This window comes from Salvelinus fontinalis, chromosome 33, assembly GCF_029448725.1.
Source record: "Salvelinus fontinalis isolate EN_2023a chromosome 33, ASM2944872v1, whole genome shotgun sequence".
Classification (NCBI taxonomy): domain Eukaryota; kingdom Metazoa; phylum Chordata; class Actinopteri; order Salmoniformes; family Salmonidae; genus Salvelinus; species Salvelinus fontinalis.
This window is the reverse complement of record NC_074697.1, coordinates 23511578-23532881: the sequence shown is the minus strand read 5'-3', so window position 1 is coordinate 23532881 and position 21304 is coordinate 23511578. Positions and strand designations below refer to the sequence as shown.

The 21304-nt window shown below is 45.5% G+C and overlaps 1 protein-coding gene across 12 annotated transcripts in view; it reads left to right on the top strand.

The window, feature by feature from the left end:
- LOC129831848 (RNA-binding protein Musashi homolog 2-like) overlaps window positions 1–21304 on the top strand; it is a 349374-nt gene that overhangs the window by 274557 nt on the left and 53513 nt on the right. For all 12 annotated transcript variants that reach the window (XR_008755821.1, XR_008755822.1, XM_055895355.1 and 9 more), the window contains 2 exons: window positions 7882–7996; window positions 13202–13276. Coding sequence is in view for 10 of the 12 variants with exons in the window: in XM_055895355.1 (XP_055751330.1) it covers window positions 7882–7996; window positions 13202–13276 (190 nt within the window). In the remaining 2 variants the exon portion in view is untranslated. The remainder of the gene's footprint in view (window positions 1–7881; window positions 7997–13201; window positions 13277–21304) is intronic.

Below are 21304 nucleotides of genomic sequence, written 5' to 3'. Positions count from 1 at the left end.
TATTTTCTCCTTCTTCCTCTCTTCTCTTTCTTCCTTCTGGCTGTTAACACCACCACTTCTTCTGATGACACTGGGAACATGGCAGAAACACCCAAGGGAGGGAGGGAAGTGTTTGTGTGTGTCAGAGGAGGGGCAAGGCAGAGGGGACATGACATGATTCTATGAGTGTTTCCATAGTTGATATATCCCTCAGCCCATTTAATCCCATTAGGTGACATGTTAAGTTGATTCTTCCTGTCTCTCTCTCTGTATGTATTTACTCAGCTCTCTCTGTCCAGGAGGATGTGCATGGCTAAGACTCTCTCTCTCTCCCCCTCTCCCCCTCTCCCCCTCTCTGTCTGTCTGTCTGTCTGTCTGTCTGTCTGTCTCTCTCTCTCTCTCTCTCTGTGTCTCTCTCTCTCTCTCTCTGTGTCTCTCTCTCCCCCCTGTCTGTCTGTCTCCCTCTCTCTCTCTCTGTCTCCCCCCCTGTCTCTCTCTCTCTCTCTCTCTCTCTCTCTCTCTCTCTCTCTCTCTCTCTCTCTCTCTCTCTCTCTCTCTCTCTCTCTCTCTCTCTCCCCCCTGTCTGTCTGTCTCCCTCTCTCTCTCTCTGTCTCCCCCCCCTGTCTCTCTCTCTCCTCTCTCTCTCTCTCTCTCTCTCTCTCTCTCTCTCTCTCTCTCTCTCTCTCCCCCTGTCTGTCTGTCTCTCTCTCTCTGTCTCTCTCTCTCCCCCTGTCTGTCTGTCTCTCTCTGTCTGTCTCTCTCTCTCTGTCTCTCTCTCTCTGTCTGTCTCTCTCTCTGTCTCTCTCTCTCTCTCTCTCTCTCTCTCTCTCTCTCTCTCTCTCTCTCTCTCTCTCTCTCTCTCTCTCTCTCTCTCTCTCATCATTCATCATACACTTCAACTATGACAGACAAAATGAGGGAAAAATCACATTGTAGGATTTTTAATGAATTTATTTGCAAATTATGGTGGAAAATAAGTATTTGGTCACCTACAAACAAGCAAGATTTCTGGCTCTCACAGACCTGTAACTTCTTCTTTAACAGGCTCCTCTGTCCTCCACTCTCTACCTGTATTAATTGTACCTGTTTGAACTTGTTATCAGTATATAAGACACCTGTCCACAACCTCAAACAGTCACACTCCACTATGGCCAAGACCAAAGAGCTGTCAAAGGACACCAGAAACAAAATTGTAGACCTGCACCAGGCTGGGAAGACTGAATCTGCAATAGGTAAGCAGCGTGGTTTGAAGAAATCAACTGTGGGAGCAATTATTAGGAAATGGAAGACATACAAGACCACTGATAATCTCCCTCGATCTGGGGCTCCACGCAAGATCTCACCCCGTGGGGTCAAAATGATCACAAGAACGGTGAGCAAAAATCCCAGAACCACACGGGGGGACAAAGCCTACCATCAGGAACACACTACGCCGCCAGGGACTCAAATCCTGCAGTGCCAGACGAGTCCCCCTGCTTAAGCCAGTACATGTCCAGGCCCGTCTGAAGTTTGCTAGAGAGCATTTGGATGATCCAGAAGAAGATTGGGAGAATGTCATATGGTCAGATGAAACCAAAATAGAACTTTTTGGTAAAAACTCAACTCGTCGTGTTTGGAGGACAAAGAATGCTGAGTTGCATCCAAAGAACATCATACCTACTGTGAAGCATGGGGGTGGACCAGGACGACTGATCCGTGTAAAGGAAAGAATGAATGGGGCCATGTATCGTGAGATTTTGAGTGAAACCCGCCTTCCATCAGCAAGGGCATTGAAGATTAAACGTGGCTGGGTCTTTCAGCATGACAATGATCCCAAACACACTGCCCGGGCAATGAAGGAGTGGCTTCGTAAGAAGCATTTCAAGGTCCTGGAGTGGCCTAGCCAGTCTCCAGATCTCAACCCCATAGAAAATCTTTGGAGGGAGTTGAAAGTCCGTGTTGCCCAGCAACAGCCCCAAAACATCACTGCTCTAGAGGAGATCTGCATGGAGGAATGGGCCAAAATACCAGCAACAGTGTGTGAAAACCTACAGAAAACGTTTGACCTTTGTCATTGCCAACAAAGGGTATATAACAAAGTATTGAGATAAACTTTTGTTATTGACCAAATACTTATTTTCCACCATAATTTGCAAATAAATTCATTAAAAATCCTACAATGTGATTTTCAGGATTTTTTTTCTCATTTTGTCTGTCATAGTTGAAGTGTACCTATGATGAAAATTACAGGCCTCTCTCATCTTTTTAAGTGGGAGAACTTACACAATTGGTGGCTGACTAAATACTTTTAGTCAGCCACCAATAGAGGGTGGGGCTTAAGCTGCATCCCTGTCTCACTCCCCGGGCCTGTGGAAAGAAATGTGTGTTTTTTTTGCCAATTTTAACCGCACACTTGTTGTTTGTGTACATGGATTTTATAATGTCGTACGTTTTTCCCCTAACACCACGAGTCTGCTGCTGTTGACACGTATCCCACGGTAGCTATTGAGGTCAAATTTGTCTCCACTTTTGTGGATTGGGGTGATCAGTCCTTGGTTCCAAATATTGGGGAAGATGCCAGAGCTGTGGATGATGTTAAAGAGTTTAAGTATAAGTCTCTCTCTCTCTCTCTCTCTCTCTCTCTCTCTCTCTCTCTCTCTCTCTCTCCTCTCTCTCTCTCTCTCTCTCTCTCTCTCTCTCTCTCTCTCTCTCTCTCTCTCTCTCTCTCTCTCTCTCTCTCTCTCTCTCTCTCTCTCTCTCTCTCTCTCTCTCTCTCTCTCTCTCTCTCTCTCTCTCTCTCTCTCTCTCTCTCTCTCTCTCTCCCTATGTGTTTACACACGGCAGCACTGCAGTATTTTAGAGTAGGTTAAGCTAACAGAGGTGAATTGAGATATTTTAAAAGATTACAGTAATTCAGCCAATTGTATTGGAGCATGCCATTTCCAAAGTGCTCTTTCAGACCAGACATGTCACAACGGAGAGAGGAGGAAATCCAGTTCTTAGAAAGGGGGAATGAAAGTAGGGCAGGGGGGTTGAAGAGAGCAAGCGATACATAAAGTACAATTTCCTGTACATAACTGACAAAAGGGCAGAACACCAGTGAAAATGGCATGGTAAAGCTAACAGGGTTTTATGACCTCCTAACTGTAGTTGATGTAACGCATAAAGAAAAGAAAGCAGTAAAGTGGAGGGGAGATGCAGGGGAGATGGCTCCCTCTGCTCGCTTCACCCTGCCAGACCCCTCTGTAATCTATAGCCAAGACACACACACACACACGCACACTGCCTGAAGAAGAGCCCAACAACACACACACACACATGCAATGCAGGTACGTACACACACACATTTTTATTTGCTCTAAAGCGCTTTCCTCTCGCAAACGCCACAGTGAAAATAGATGTTCTGTTTTGGAAGCATAAATAGCCTCTGTTTTTTTCACTGCAGATATAGATTTGTGTGTCAGGCAAAATAGCTTTAAGTGTATTAATAATGTACAGGGGCTCCCCATGCCTCCCATGTAATCTAATTCAACTTGCCATGAATTATGACTCCGTGTTAAGTTCAGGGTTCTGCCGTCAGGCAACGGATCAGATTTCTCTTTTCTTCTCTATCTCTCTCTTACTCTCTCTCTCTCTCTCTCTTACTCTCTCTCTCTCACCACAAATACGATAGAACAGCTTTTCTGTGACCTTTTCCAATGGTGGGGGTCATGGTTGGGGGATGTGAGTAGACGTAATGGCAGTGCTGTGCTGTTAGGTATCGGGATACAGAGACAGAGAAAGGCCTGAGATCTCTGTGGTAAAACAGGCATTTCACTGCTTACATTTTAGTATGTTCACAAATTGAGTAGTTACTGTACATGTATTTTTATAGCCCTGCTCCGATAATAATAGTCAAAACAAGCCATCTGATGTGACCACTGTTGTCATGTTTGCCTCTGTTATGTTGATGTTCTGGTTTTGGGTTTAAGTGCCTTTCGTTTTCTTGCCTGGAGTGACTGTACTGTTGTATTGAGGGATGAGTCACTCTGCCAGCCAGGCACTGCACTCTGCAGCACTGCAGTTCTGGGGAGGAAGACAGGGGAAGAAGAGATGTGAGAATTAATCAGTTCTGTGAACGAGTCAACTTCTCTCCTCCTTTTGTCTCCCTCACACCTGTCTGTCTGTGTCTGTCTGTCTCTGTCCCTGTCTGTCTGTCTGTCTGTCTGTCTGTCTGTCTGTCTGTCTGTCTGTCTGTGTCTGTGTCTGTGTCTGTGTCTGTGTCTGTGTCTGTCAATCAGTCAGTCAGGCCCGTCAGAGGAAGTGCCTGCTCTTAAATTTGCTGGAGGAAACAAAATGTGGCTCTAAAGAAGGTTGGTTCCAGGCGTTATGGCAGTCAGGGAAAGTGACAGTGTTCTTTCTGAACTGGATCGTTCTAAAAGAGAGAACGTGCTGATGTCCCAGCTCTGTCACTTTTAGAAATGTATACTTTTACATAGTTTAATATGAAGGAGGCTTTGATCCTGACTAATATGAGCTGGAATATTGTCAACATATGGGAATCTACGTGGGCAAGTGGCACTTACCAACAGAAAAATGATTGCTCTTCTGTAATTGTTTCCTAGCAGAATAATTGTTCTTTAGTAGGGGTTGTTTGTAACTGCAGTCACATTGTCACAATAGGGAGATTGTTGGTGTTAAAAGAGCTGGTTAGCATTAAAAACGCGTCCCAACTCTCATGCGTTAAAGCTCATGATGAGAGGGAGGGGAGAGGTAGGGAGGAGGGAGAGGAGTCGAGGGGAGGAGGGTGTTCTCTAATTACCCCCCCCCCCCCCCCCCGCAGAAGGAGACTGGCAGGTAGCATCTGCCCCCCACAGCTCCCTGCCCTTCACAGCTCCCTGCCCTCTGGTCCTGGGTGGACCTGTCAATCAAACCACTCTGACAGGTCTGAGCATGTGTGCGCCGAGATGCTCTGCTCACAATAATGTCATTATGAATAGATTAGGCAAATGGATGCTTGTATAAATAACATTTTGGAATTAGTTACTGATGAAAAAAAAAATGTATTCACTCTTTAAACATTTTGATCACAACACAAGAAGAATGTTTTATATTGCCCTGGAAATGTCTGGAAATGTATCTGGTTACGACAAATCATCCGACCTGCTTCTGTATATCATCTCTGCCTTTTGATTATTTTATTTCATGATGACTACTGGACATTTGTCTAAAGTTTACAGACAGATGGAAGACGTAAACTTAGAAAACCACAGACTCAAACACCAGAGAATCACACACTGTCAAACTCTATCTTCTCTCCTCCCTCATCTTTCTCCACTGCCCTGATAAGAACGCCGGCCACCCCTCCACCCCTCACTCCCCCACACCATTAACGGCCTTCATATTTTCATTAAGAGCTGAAGGACCTCATCAGCACTGGTTGAAACCTGAGCCAACCATGTAATTAGTTAAGTAATAACAGGGAAGCGCCCATCAAGCCTCTTAACTAACGGGCCCTGGCCCCACCGCTCCGCTGGCGCTGATGACACCCACCCCGATCACGACCAGCTTTCCACGGCCATTAGCCAGCAGCGGGCAGAGACCCACCACTGCTCCCCTTGCCCACTACGCCTGCCCCCCTCTTCACACGCCTGATGGTGATATAATTATAGACAGCTACTCTGTTTTTGGACCATTGTGTATAATTAGAGGCTAGGAGGAAGGTTAGCATGGCCTCTAGCATAGCCTCTGTCTGTTCTACCATTGTGTTTAATTAGAGGCTAAGATGAAGGTTAGCATGGCCTCTAGCATAGCCTCTGTCTGTTCTACCATTGTGTTTAATTAGAGGCTAAGATGAAGGTTAGCATGGCCTCTAGCATAGCCTCTGTCTGTTCTACCATTGTGTTTAATTAGAGGCTAGGAGGAAGGTTAGCATGGTCTCTAGCATAGCCTCTGTCTGCTCTACCATTGTGTTTAATTAGAGGCTAGGATGAAGGTTAGCATGGCCTCTAGCATAGCTTCTTTCTGTTCTACCATTGTGTTTAATTAGAGGCTAGGATGAAGGTTAGCATGGCCTCTAGCATAGCCTCTGTCTGTTCTACCATTGTGTTTAATTCGAGGCTAGGATGAAGGTTAGCATGGCCTCTAGCATAGCCTCTGTCTGTTCTACCATTGTGTTTAATTAGAGGCTAGGATGAAGGTTAGCATGGCCTCTAGCATAGCTTCTGTCTGTTCTACCATTGTGTTTAATTAGAGGCTAGGATGAAGGTTAGCATGGCCTCTAGCATAGCTTCTGTCTGTTCTACCATTGTGTTTAATTAGAGGCTAGGATGAAGGTTAGCATGGCCTCTAGCATAGCCTCTGTCTGTTCTACCGTTGTGTTTAATTAGAGGCTAGGATGAAGGTTAGCATGGCCTCTAGCATAGCTTCTGTCTGTTCTACCATTGTGTTTAATTAGAGGCTAGGATGAAGGTTAGCATGGCCTCTAGCATAGCCTCTGTCTGTTCTACCATTGTGTTTAATTAGAGGCTAGGAGGAAGGTTAGCATGGTCTCTAGCATAGCCTCTGTCTGTTCTACCATTGTGTTTAATTAGAGGCTAGGAGGAAGGTTAGCATGGTCTCTAGCATAGCCTCTGTCTGCTCTACCATTGTGTTTAATTAGAGGCTAGGATGAAGGTTAGCATGGCCTCTAGCATAGCCTCTGTCTGTTCTACCGTTGTGTTTAATTAGAGGCTAGGATGAAGGTTAGCATGGCCTCTAGCATAGCTTCTGTCTGTTCTACCATTGTGTTTAATTAGAGGCTAGGATGAAGGTTAGCATGGCCTCTAGCATAGCTTCTGTCTGTTCTACCATTGTGTTTAATTAGAGGCTAGGATGAAGGTTAGCATGGCCTCTAGCATAGCCTCTGTCTGTTCTACCATTGTGTTTAATTAGAGGCTAGGATGAAGGTTAGCATGGCCTCTAGCATAGCCTCTGTCTGTTCTACCATTGTGTTTAATTAGAGGCTAGGATGAAGGTTAGCATGGCCTCTAGCATAGCCTCTGTCTGCTCTACCATTGTTTGTGTTTACAATGTATTGATTGAAGGATAATGATGACGCGGGCATAGCCATTGAAACAAATAAATGTACGCTAATAACACAATGGCCTTGGTGTGTTTTAGGATGCTTTTGATAGCCCTGGTATAAGAGCAATAAGCATTGTTTTATGAGGATGGAATGTCAGTCAGCACAGCTGTGTGTGTGTGTGTGTGTGTGTGTGTGTGTGTGTGTGTGTGTGTGTGTGTGTGTGTGTGTGTGTGTGTGTGTGTGTGTGTGTGTGTGTGTGTGTGTGTGTGTGTGTGTGTGTGTGTGTGTGTGTGTGTGTGTATAGATGGGGGGAGCAAATGTAAATGGCACCACAGGCGATGGAGGTGTGTATGTGTTGGGGGGTTAATAGTGCCCTGGGGTGGAAGCAGTCGTGGGGAGAGAGAGAGCATTCTGCAAACTTTACCTGGAGATGCAGCAGCCCTGCTCGCTTCAGCAAATAGAGAGACATAAAACAAGCAAACATGGGGGCTCATTTCAGCTGTGAGATGGGAAGGAAACGCAAGGATCCCTCCTCTGTTCTTCATTTAGCCCAAAATGAAAGATGTTAGGTTTGATGGTCTTCTAGGTGTTCCACCTGATGGCAGTACACTGAAAGCCCTGTGTGACATGGGGTCAACACTTCCATATTCTTTTCATGTATTTCAGTGCCTCCAGTATGTACTGTATGTTCATCTCAAGTACAGTAAGACGTCTTTTCACGTATGACTGATATATGTCTCGTTGTCTGTCCTGAAACCTCGGACACTTGCCATATTCCTTGAATGTATTCAATGTCTATATATGTATTGTCTATGTTCATCCTGTGTAATGTGAGAGAACATGTCACTGATGTACGTCTCGTTGTGTCCTGTCCACAGGTAGAATGCAAGAAGGCCCAGCCCAAGGAGGTGATGTTCCCGCCAGGTACGCGAGGCAGGGCCAGGGGCCTGCCCTACACCATGGATGCCTTCATGCTGGGGATGGGCATGCTGAGTGAGTACACTTGGATTGGTGCAAGACATATTTTCAGAATGAATGGGGCCTTATGGTAATATTGACAAAACACAATATGGCAATTAGCAAAAGTAGCCCACCAACATGTCCCAAGTGACCCTTACCAAGACTTTGACATTACCATTGTTTCTAGTGCTGTGGCAGGACAGGAAGGGCACTCTCCACCGCTGACATGTTCTCTCACACTGTCTGATACCAACACCAACTCTGTTACCAATCCTGATTCTGGCTCTGATAGTGCTAGTGATTTCTGCCTGACACGGAGACTCTCAGCCACTTACTATCTATAGGAATGTAACTAATAGGACACGCTCCCCAAAACACAATGAAGGAATAACAAGGCAAGGGAAATACAGTCAAATGACTCCTACAAGTTTGCTGCCATTTACAAACATCAGCTAGACTAGAGCTCAATCCAGGAAATGGTGCCAGCAATGGTCTCCTGGAGACTCCACCGTCACCTTCCTCCCTCCTCACAACTACACAAAGACCCCCTCCCTCACAGCCGTTCACTTAGCGTGTTCCCCCATTTTCATGTAGATTTGACAAGGAAAAGACAGGAAACAAGGATCCTGAGAAGGCTCCCCCACAACGCTTTACCCCCCCCCCTCCTTCCAGCTCCCTCCTCCCTTCTCCATCTCTCCTCAGACCTTCACCCAGCGTTAGTGACAAGAGATAATTACTGTTAGATTGATCGTCTGCTCAAAGTAACTGAAGCAAATAAATAGTTTGATGCTGGGTGCTGAATCCGAATGACGGCTAATGGAAGCTGCAGGATAGGTCGCCCTGCCCGTAATTTGGCTTGATGAAGCATCCTCATAGGGGCTTGCATGAAATATTCTATTGATATTCAGACAGTCCCGTTACCATATCCACTGCCTCGAACCCCCCACCCACCCCCCCAAACCCCCGTTCTCCCAGCCCCCAAATTCATCCAAGCAGGGCTATGCATTACAGAAGTAAATGAAGAGGAAAATTGAAGTAATGTTAAATTATAAATGTATGATTTCATCTGCCAGACCTCAAGATTGCTGAATAATAGGGTATGGATATCACAGGGTTTCATCTGTTGGGGGGATGAGAGGAGAGGAGGGCTTGTCTCCTACTATAGTTCATCAACATCATTCATTCTCCAACTTCTCCACCACAAACCTCCAGCTGTAGTTCCTCTGAAGTCTGCTGGAGGCACCAAACTCTAACTCAGCCTGGTTGGTTTGGTAGAGTTGTGTCAAGTTTCTCTACAGGTGGCAGTGATTTTGTCAATGCCTTATCAACAGACACGGTTTAGAGCAGGGTTATCCAACCGTGTTCCTGGAGAGCTACCCTCATGTAGGGGTTCGCTCCAACCCTAATTTAGCGCACCTGATTCTAATAATTAGCTGGATGATAAGTTGAATCAGGTTAGTTACAACTGGGGTTGGAGTGAAAACCTACAGGAGGGTAGCTCTCCAGGAACAGGGTTGGAGTGAAAACCTACAGGAGGGTAGCTCTCCAGGAACAGGGTTGGAGTGAAAACCTACAGGAGGGTAGATCTCCAGGAACAGGGTTGGAGTGAAAACCTACAGGAGGGTAGCTCTCCAGGAACAGGGTTGGAGTGAAAACCTACAGGAGGGTAGATCTCCAGGAACAGGGTTGGAGAGCCCTGTTTTAGTGTAATATGAAGAGACTCCACAAGAATCTGGTGAACATATTCAGATTTATCGCTGATCAACCTGACAAAATGTGAAGCAAATGGAAAGAGTGCATAGAAGAGGAGAAGGAGAGATGTGTGAGAAGCAGGGAAGTAGAGGATGGAGAGAGAGGGAGTATTGAACTGAAACTCCTTATCTAAATGAAATTGGAAAAGCAGGACAGCGAAACATTCCGTTCGCTAATTTGCATACAAAAATCAACAAGGCTCATTATTTAAGGAACCCTAATTCCTTACTTGCCAAAATCTCATTAACACCCCCCCCCCCCCCCCTCCCCCAACCCCCACACGGTTCGCTTTGTTTACCACACCTAATCGAGCCATTTATCTTTATTGTGTTAGGGCCTGCATGTATGTTTGCTAAAATTAATACACATTTAAAGCCTTTGCAGAGTGCGGCTTTACCAGATGCATAATTGATTTTAAAGTGAATCTGAACTGTTGGGCCATAAAAAAGGGCATTAGTATGCATATTAATACATGGGCCCTGAGGCTTTGCGCCAGCTAGTGGGGCCAGATACAGTGTTTATTTACTGAGGTATACACCGAGAGATATGGTGAGAGGAAGACGGGAGAGACGGAGGAGAGGAGCCAGAAAACATGTCAGACGAATCACTTCGTATCTCCTGTGTGTGTGCGTGCATGTGTTGACGCACGGTCTTGTTGGCCACTGCCTACGCCATGCCTCGTTTCGACAGCCAGACCCCCCCTCTCCCCTCGATCCCCCTGTTTCCATGTCTTCATCCCTCTTGTCTGGATGTCTTTGTCTAGCCTAGCTCCGCCTCCTGGAGGAAAGCAGAAGCACACCGTGATCCTCTCACCAATAGGCAAAGCGAAGTACACACACACACACTCACACACTCACTCACTCACTCACTCACTCACTCACTCACTCACTCACTCACTCCTCTCCTCTCCTCTCCTCTCATATCAGTCCAACTCTATTGTTGTGCAAAGACATAGTTTTTTTCACCTGGAAAAATGTCTGTGAGACAGGCTCCTATGTCTCCCAGTTCATCATTGTTGCTTTCCAATATGCACAACAAGGATGTGATGCCTGAGGGGTAAATATGTGTTCATTTAAAGGGTGGAGTCTCTGTGTGTGTTTCATTATGCAGGCCTGGGTAGCTGTGTTCTAGTGTATTCATGTGGCTGTATAATTCATCGTAGCCTAACGTTTGCAGACAGCAGAGCCGAGGAGGAGAGAATTAGTGTATGTGTTAATGTGTACATCTGTATGTCTCTAGAAACAATGGAATATGACTGAGAGTGTGCATGAGTGCCTGCAAATCTGTGTGTTAATGTCTGTGCGTGTTCTTGCAGACAACAGCAAGCACTGATAGGCTGAGTTGAGCACAGACCTTGAGGCTGCACGACAGTTACCGGCTGACAACATTTCATGACCACCACAGCCCTAGCTGGGCTGTTGTTTGTTTTGCTGACAAGGCATGGCTACCAGCAACACAGACACACACACACACACTCCAACCCCGAAGTGCTGGCTTGCCTCTGTGTTAATCTCACACTGTCAATAGAGCCCCACCAAACACACACATTCTCTTTCTCTGCAACCTCTTTACATGTCAGAGGAAAAGCCCATGTCATGTATATTTAGCCTCTGGCATTTACTCCTCTTTAAGAGGAGAAATAAACAGTGCATGGGTACTGACAGAGTACTGACGTAGTACTGCCGTAGTACTGACGCTAGTTTAGAGGCCACGGTCTGTTAACATTGCATAGCATTCCACAGTTAAAAGAACTGCTCATTTAGCCTTGATCACACAGTTAAACGACACATCATTTGTAAGAATTAAGTTGCAGTTGCTAGTCAAAAAAGCTTCATAGACGTCTTTAAATATCCACACAAATAAATGAATAGCTCACATTCAGTGTATGGGTACCAAACCTGGCCCACACAGTTTGAGGTAGAACCGATATCAGTGTAATATATAGATAGATGTGTATATATATACATGTTGTCAGAAGCTCAGTGTGATCAGTAAGTGCTCATTTCATAGAGTCCAGTATCTCTCTAGGCCAGTGAGAAGGAAACCAGGTCTGGATGGAGGAAATGAGGTCACTCAGCTTGAGCTGTATGACCTGTGTTTTCATTATAAATGTTATCGAGTCTAGTGTGTCAGAACCCAGTAGGAACCACTATATTGCATTTACTTCCTTCTCTCTCTCTGTTTCTCTCTTTCTCTCTCTCTCTGTTTCTCTGTTTCTCTCACACACAAACACATGCACACACACACGCACAAAATGTGCAAGTAAACTGCTGTTGTTGTTTGTGAGCAGCGATAGGGCACTGTAGCAGGATTTAAACAACAGCTCATCTGCCTTCAAGTGTCCAATGAGACCCAGTTGGACTGTGACAGCTCCTGCCTCCAATCTGGCAACCATACAAGAGCAGCATGTGTGTTGGGTCCCATCCCACTTTATTTCCCTCTTATCTTCCACTGTGACCGGGATGTGCTCCAACGAATCCAACATGGCAAACACTGCTGATGTGGTGTTTTTTCACGCACGCACACACACACACACACACACACACACACACACACACACACACACACACACACACACACACACACACACACTTGAAACAGTCACGGCTCTATCGGAAGCTATGAAATAGGAGACTTTGGGAGCTAAAGGAGCACTTCAGAACGATCATCATTAAAAATTTCTGCCTCAGCAAAGATGGCACAACTTAACATATTCCAAGTATATTCCCAAATAGCAGACTCAAATAGCAGTTTATTTTTTGCCACTTTTGGAGGGACTTTTTACAATCACGCCATCGTATTTCCTCTTGCCTGTTCTGTGGTATCTCAGCGGCTATTACGGCCCGCCTAGCGCACCAAGGTAGCCTCACACCTCAGAAAGACTCTCTAATCCATAATGTCCTTGCACAAATCTCATCCACTCATTGTCTTGCAGCGCCGTGTCGTTCATGATCGATTAGCCGGGGCTCTAATAGAAAGGTTATCCATCAATGACAGTGTACAGGTGACAAAAAACCTGGACAGATCCAGACATCCTGTTGCCATGTAACCCTGGGAGCCGACGAGGGGTCGTCTGGGAGCCTCTGGGGAGGAAGAGGAGTCTGGCAGGCTGGGGAGGAGGAGGCTGGAGAACATGACAGGCTGGGGAGGAGGAGGCTGGAGAGCATGACAGGCTGGGGAGGAGGAGGCTGGAGAGCATGACAGGCTGGGGAGGAAGAGGCTGGAGATCATGACATGCTGGGGAGGAGGAGGCTGGAGAGCATGACAGGCTGGGGAGGAGGAGGCTGGAGAGCATGACAGGCTGGGGAGGAGGAGGCTGGAGAGCATGACACTTCTGATGCTCATCAGCTCAAACTGAGCCTCATGACTCATCTGCTATCTGTGTGTGTGTGTGTATATGTGTGTATATGTATCTATATATATATATAAAGTGATGGGAGGCCAAGATGGTTTAACACAACTCCTGATTGTCCTCTCTTCTCCTAGGTTACCCAAACATTGTAGCAACGTATGGCCGTGGATACACTGGTTTTGCCCCAAGTTACAGCTACCAATTCCCTGGTAAGTTCCATCTTTTTAGGCACTGTGTGCTTCTCTGCCTGCTGGGGTGAGGTAATGGACCCCCTGTTGGCTCACAAACACACATCCCACTCACTCACTCACTCACACACACACACACACACACACACACACACACACACACACACACACACACACACACACACACACACACACACACACACACACACACACACACACACACACACACACACACACACACACACACACACACACACACACACACACACACACACACACACACACACACACACACACACACACACACACACATACATACACACACACACACACACACCACACACCCCCACACCCACACCCCCACACACACACACACAGAGTTCTCTCTCTGATCTCAGCTGGGTTCCTGAAGATGGTTATGTTGTAATGCCATGTCACTCTCTGTAACCCAAATGGCTTCAGTAAGGGATGAATTCCTTCCTGGCACCCACTCTCACTCACCGCATCATCACTCTGCCAGTTATTATACTGTGGAAAAATCCAATCCACCAAATGTGATTTGATAAGGTAACATTATGCAATTATGTCACCATTCACTCTCCTCTAAAGACCTCTACAATGGGAAATGTTAGAGCTTGATTTCACGCCTTATTTCAACATGTTATGAGTGACCTGTGTCCTCTCTGACACCTGGCATTAGTATACCCAGCTTGGAATGTTGCCAGAGGGAGAGAGTAACTGTCACCATGCTAGGGACTGCCAGCACTGTTACTATACCAGGGGAAAGGTGAGGTGCTGGAGAAATGATCCAACGCTGTTACTATACCAGGGTAAAGGTGAGGTGCTGGAGAAATCATCCAACGCTGTTACTATACCAGGGGAAAGGTGAGGTGCTGGAGAAATCATCCAACACTGTTACTATACCAGGGGAAAGGTGAGGTGCTGGAGAAATCATCCAACGCTGTTACTATACCAGGGGAAAGGTGAGGTGCTGGAGAAATCATCCAACGCTGTTACTATACCAGGGGAAAGGTGAGGTGCTGGAGAAATCATCCAGCGCTGTTACTATACCAGGGGAAAGGTGAGGTGCTGGAGAAATCATCCAGCGCTGTTACTATACCAGGGGAAAGGTGAGGTGCTGGAGAGATCATCCAACGCTGTTACTATACCAGGGGAAAGGTGAGGTGCTGGAGAAATCATCCAACGCTGTTACTATACCAGGGGAAAGGTGAGGTGCTGGAGAAATCATCCAGCGCTGTTACTATACCAGGGGAAAGGTGAGGTGCTGGAGAAATCATCCAGCGCTGTTACTATACCAGGGGAAAGGTGAGGTGCTGGAGAGATCATCCAACGCTGTTACTTTACCAGGGGAAAGGTGAGGTGCTGGAGAAATCATCCAACGCTGTTACTATACCAGGGGAAAGGTGAGGTGCTGGAGAGATCATCCAACGCTGTTACTATACCAGGGGAAAGGTGAGGTGCTGGAGAAATCATCCAGCGCTGTTACTATACCAGGGGAAAGATGAGGTGCTGGAGAAATCATCCAACGCTGTTACTATACCAGGGGAAAGGTGAGGTGCTGGAGAAATCATCCAACGCTGTTACTATACCAGGGGAAAGGTGAGGTGCTGGAGAAATCATCCAACGCTGTTACTATACCAGGGGAAAGATGAGGTGCTGGAGAAATCATCCAACGCTGTTACTATACCAGGGGAAAGGTGAGGTGCTGGAGAAATCATCCAACGCTGTTACTATACCAGGGGAAAGGTGAGGTGCTGGAGAAATCATCCAACGCTGTTACTATACCAGGGGAAAGGTGAGGTGCTGGAGAAATCATCCAACGCTGTTACTATACCAGGGTAAAGGTGAGGTGCTGGAGAAATCATCCAACGCTGTTACTATACCAGGGGAAAGGTGAGGTGCTGGAGAGATCATCCAACGCTGTTACTATACCAGGGGAAAGGTGAGGTGCTGGAGAAATCATCCAGCGCTGTTACTATACCAGGGGAAAGGTGAGGTGCTGGAGAGATCATCCAACGCTGTTACTATACCAGGGGAAAGGTGAGGTGCTGGAGAAATCATCCAACGCTGTTACTATACCAGGGGAAAGGTGAGGTGCTGGAGAAATCATCCAGCGCTGTTACTATACCAGGGGAAAGGTGAGGTGCTGGAGAGATCATCCAACGCTGTTACTATACCAGGGGAAAGGTGAGGTGCTGAAGAAATCATCCAACGCTGTTACTATACCAGGGGAAAGGTGAGGTCCTGGAGAAATCATCCAACGCTGTTACTATACCAGGGGAAAGGTGAGGTGCTGGAGAAATCATCCAACGCTGTTACTATACCAGGGGAAAGGTGAGGTGCTGGAGAAATCATCCAACGCTGTTACTATACCAGGGGAAAGATGAGGTGCTGGAGAAATCATCCAACGCTGTTACTATACCAGGGGAAAGGTGAGGTGCTGGAGAAATCATCCAACGCTGTTACTATACCAGGGGAAAGGTGAGGTGCTGGAGAAATCATCCAACGCTGTTACTATACCAGGGGAAAGATGAGGTGCTGGAGAAATCATCCAACGCTGTTACTATACCAGGGGAAAGGTGAGGTGCTGGAGAAATCATCCAACGCTGTTACTATACCAGGGGAAAGGTGAGGTGCTGGAGAAATCATCCAACGCTGTTACTATACCAGGGGAAAGGTGAGGTGCTGGAGAAATCATCCAACGCTGTTACTATACCAGGGGAAAGGTGAGGTGCTGGAGAAATCATCCAACGCTGTTACTATACCAGGGGAAAGGTGAGGTGCTGGAGAAATCATCCAACGCTGTTACTATACCAGGGGAAAGGGATTCAAACAAAGTGTCAAACTCATTTTTCCCTGGGGGATGCATTCGGTCTTCAACCAGTTCCGGAGGGCTGCACTGAAAATGTCTTATATTTAGACCAGGTCCGGAGGGCTGCACTGAAAATGTCTTATATTTAGACCAGGTCCGGAGGGCTGCACTGAAAATGTCTTATATTTAGACCAGGTCCGGAGGGCTGCACTGAAAATGTCTTATATTTAGACCAGGTCTGGAGGGCTGCACTTATATTTAGTCTGCGTCAAAATTTGCAAAAATAAATCTATCTTTTAGGGAATGTTCAATGATCTTTGACTGTGTTTCATTTCAGTGGTTCTTAGCAGCTGGACAGTCAAACTGTATGAATGTAGGTCCATTATTATTACTGCACATTTTCCCTTTGGTTTTATTCCTGTTAAAGTATAGTGAGGTCATTTCCCCAACCCCACACAAAATATTTATACAAATAAATAATAATTTCAACAGTAACATTTTATTTTACTCAAACCGTATGTATGACACCACCATTAAAACATATAATTCCTCCAGGCGATTCTCTACTGTGTACACATCGGAACCTGTACGTATGTCATACTGTATGTCTTGAATTTGAGTTTTCATGACATGAATGAGAGGATGAAATGCCAAGTTAGCTTTCTCTAATCCATACAGGCCATACACATGCCTTCCATGGTGATGACATAGACAATTCTTCCTCCTCTCCCTCCTCCTCCTCCTCCTCCCCGCTCCTCCTCCACCTCCTCACACAGATTAAAAATCAAATGAAATGACAAAAAGCAAGAACAAAGCCTCTAGCTGTTTCCTGTGTGGAGGGACCCCAGCAGATCTAGTGCTATCTGTCGTCAGTCCAGGCCTTGGCTAGTTAACAGGCACTGTGTTACGTTTGCCAGCCCCAGCCCTGCTTCCATGTTGGCACTAGTTAAAGGTAGAGAGGAGGTCTGATTGCTCCGAGGTTAACTTTACTGCCTTCCTTTAATCCCCTGGCGCGCTCTGTAAAATGATCTTGCCTCAGCACCAGGCACAATGTGGTCCCTTTTTTCTCCCTGTGATTTTCAGATACTGTAGTGCCAAACGACCTTGGTGTTGGACATGTAAGGTGAAAAGCCTTTTTTCCCTCCGTGTAGCGTTGGGGGGTTTAGCATAAAGCTCACTCTGCTTGGGAGGTTAAAAATGGACTGTTGAAAGGAGAGGAGAAGCACTGCCCGCAATCCTCAGAGGGGACAGCGCTCCAGAGGAGGTCAAATGGAGGTGTGTGTGTGCGCGCGTGAGTGATGTCATTTTACCATAGGCTATTTTTATCTCACACGTCTCCATTACAGTGTGTCTCATATTGGCATGTAACATCTGGTTCTTTGATAGAATGTTTGCTGCGTTATGGCTATTGTAAATGTGTGTGCACATTGCTAAAGCAACAATAAGGATGTTGAGACAACAGTGTTTACAATTCGTGCTGCGTGCCTTTTTGTATTTTATTTGCCCCTTTTTCCCCCTGCTGCATTCCGCCTTTGACTGTCACAGTTCTAAGAAAACAGCCATTTTAGTGCTATTCCATGATGTGGCAGTAACGTTTCTATTTCACTTCTTTACTGGTTCAAATGGGCCTGGTGAATATCACGACGTCTCTGTCTGTAGAGACTCTCTTTCACAGCAGCATAGCGTCTAGTTGTTATTGTCACCCCCCCATTTCTGGTATCTGACGTCTCTGCTGCTGATGAGAGCTGAAGGATGCGGCGGCGCTGACGGTGAATGCCAAGGTCACATCCTCTTAGAGCACTTCCTGTGCCATGGCTGTGTAATAAAGCTGCCTCATCCCTCGCTCCTCTCCTCCATTTACCTGGCTCTCCTTTAAGGGGGAAGGGAATTGATGCTTCGCTTTTGATTAGAGCCTAATCAGTTATGCAAACGAAAAGGGGGACCGTCAAGAGGTTTAACCCCCCTCACCCTCAAACACACACACATGCAACGCCCACACATGCACACATACACACACGCCCGGGGCCCCACAGCCTGAATTTGGACAGCTACCCGCTGGGGCTAAGGGACATAGAAACCATGCAAACAAGACAAATAAAACACCTTTGTTTCTCTGTGCTCTCCAGCCTGGCCACCAGGAGAGTGGAATACCTGCAGAGCTCTGTTTAATAACTACCAGGTCTGTCTGTCTGCCACAAATCACTAGGATGGACAGAGAGGGAAAGAGAGATGAAGGGAGATGAAGGGATGGGAGAAAGAAGAAAAAGGGAAGCTGAGAGAGAGGAAGGGAGAAAGCGAGAGAGCGGGGCAGATTTGCAATCTGGCAATTCTGGCAAATGTCAGATGGACTGGACCATTTTTTGGTTGGTGGGCTGGTTGAAATTGACACAAAATATATTTTTTTAATAAAAATTAAACAATAAAAAAGGTGACATGGCCAGCTGCCCATGGGCCTGTTAAGATTGTTTTGGAAATATTTTTGTGCAATTTCTTTGTTATATATACTCATCTATAAATAGCCTTTGTCTTATTAATGGGCTACGGCCCGGTTTTCTGATAGGCTGAGCCGAGGTCACGCAAACTCACATTCAAGGTCAGCAAATGCGGCATCAACAAAGAGACTTGCTCTGACTCTGTCATCAGTTAGACAGCCAGGATCATGGATGGTAAACAACAGAAAGAAGCCTATTAATGTAGAAAGAGCATATTCTTCATTGTCACCTCACTAAAACCTTGATTTGGTCAAACAGTAAAGTGCGTTATCCTCATGATTCCTGTAATGAAAGTGTCTGCGTGCCGCTGGGCCTGTGGCCTCGCTGGGGCCTGCTGCTATGATGAGCGAGCCACTCTCCTATCCCCCCATGCGTTCGAGAGAAAAATGTGTTCTGATCGTATAACATTTCAAAATGAAATTGCTGGAAAAACACAGCTTTGGAAGCTTCGTCCCTTTGTCCCGGTTGAAGAGAGGAGGGTCTCAACTTTCTGTAGTTATATTTTTATTTCTCAACTCTCAGTATTCAGCTCAATAGCAACTATTTTACAACCATGTTTTTTGATATGGCTTTGAGATATGGAGAGGAAATACTCACTGACAATTGCGAGGGCATAGGCTTCATGGAGTACAACAGTATGAGTCATAATACCCATAAAACCTAGCGGTCATTTTCCCATAGGGGATTTTAGAAATATGTAAGTTAAGGGCTGTGTTTCATGTCACCCTGGCGTGACTTTTTCAGAACCATGTAAATCTATCTAGGACAAGGGGCCTTTTATCAATATATTTGCCTGTATTTACTCCCCAAAAATGAAATGCTAATTAGCTGCTAATGTGGCTAACATAAAGAGCTACAAATTCAATGATGATCTGAACGAGACTGCTGAATCAAGGCAAAGATAAAACTCTCTGGATTAACTATCTAATGTTAGCTAAATGTAGTAATGCATAAATTGTCAACATTTCTTTAAATGGACAGTTCTGTGAACTGTCTTGTGCAAGTTTTAAATTGACACAATACCTGTTAGCGAAGGTGTCAGGTAGAGATGACGTGCAGGAGCTTGCAGGGATTTGTAGTTTTGCATGATGTCTAATGTTCGAATCTGAGAATAAATACATCCAAATATATTGACAAAAGTCACCTTGCCCAAGATAGATTTACATGGTTATCAAAACGTCACACCAGGGTAAACCTACGTGAAACACAGCCCTTATGGGAAAAATGAATGGTGGAAAAACAATTTCCCTGTTTGACTGCCAGGTTTTATGGGTATTATGATACTAACACTGTGGTGCTCTATTGGGTAGTAGACAACCACTGTCACAAACTGTTAGGGCCTACATAAAGCTGTCCCAACAGCAGTCCCAACATCTTACCACTGCTACACCTGGCTATCAGCGGAGCCTTGTCTGGCAACGAAACAATTCATTCAGTCTCATTTACTGCCTTTAAAAAAACATAGCTGATATGGCTGACTTGCTTTAACAAATGTGGTTTCTACTGACAATTGAGATGTATAAACTATGGCATAAGGGGACGTCTAGCGGATAAGAGGCACTCCGTAATTTCGATTAAGACATTAATGAGCGAGCTAGGACAGACGTAGTCAATATAACTATTTGTTCAGCACTTTTGAAATGTACAGCGACACAATTCAGAACATGGGCCGTTCAAAACGTATTTCCCAGTCGGAGCTTGTTTTTCCCAGAATTCTCAATTGTCTTTTCGCAGTTCCGAGTTAACAGTTGTTTTGAGCACAGCACAAATCATGGTTCATTGACAGTATGGTCAATGTTGAACGTTTATTATTTTAAACTTGGAAAATAAACACTTAATCACAGATTTGGGACCACACAGCCACACCACTGAATAGCAGGCTAGTGATTGTTTTGCAATACTTGCAGTTTGCCACTGTCACTGATTCCTTCCAAACCGCTCATTGTTGAATTTGTGATTTCCAACTTGTTGTGTAATGTTTGTCCAATGGCCGATGAGCACCGATATGTTTTATCTATAATTTCTCTTCATTATTTCTCTTCATATGATCCGTATTAAAAAGGATTTGCCAGTAGATTGTCGACTTGATTCATGATGATGACTGTTAGCTAAGATTTTGAAAGTATGATTTGGTCATGGTCAGACCAATCAAAGCTACTGTAGATATAAAGTGATTTGACGTCATTTTATCTGTGGCCAATGACCTTGAGCCTTCTTGGATGGGCACTTCTAATGTAACTCTCTGGCAGGCCCCAAGGGGCTTGATTGTTCAAGATACAGTAGTGTCCCCACAAGTGACAGAACACTGAGCTAATCATGGCGCAACTAGAGAACATTACCAACACCTACTGCCCCACCACCACAGAAAGCACTGAGCTAGGCTGAAACACCTGCATTTTGGATCTGCCTTACTCAATGCGGCTTTACAAAACATTTTGCAAACTGATATGTGACACGTATTAATGCTAAAATAACATGCAAAACAGGTGGGGCTGTTTTTTTCCCCCTGAATGACGGGTCGCCACTGGTTAGTGTAATTCATGTGTGTAATTCATCTCTATTGAAAAAAAGTCATATTTTGACAGTAAATTACAGCAACTATAGTCTAATTGTCAACCCAAAATATATTACGTCACTGGATTAGGTTGCAAAATATCTTGAATCATGCATTCCTGCTTGGATGTGTTAACTTATTTCTTGTCCCAGTCCGCCACTGAGAGAGGG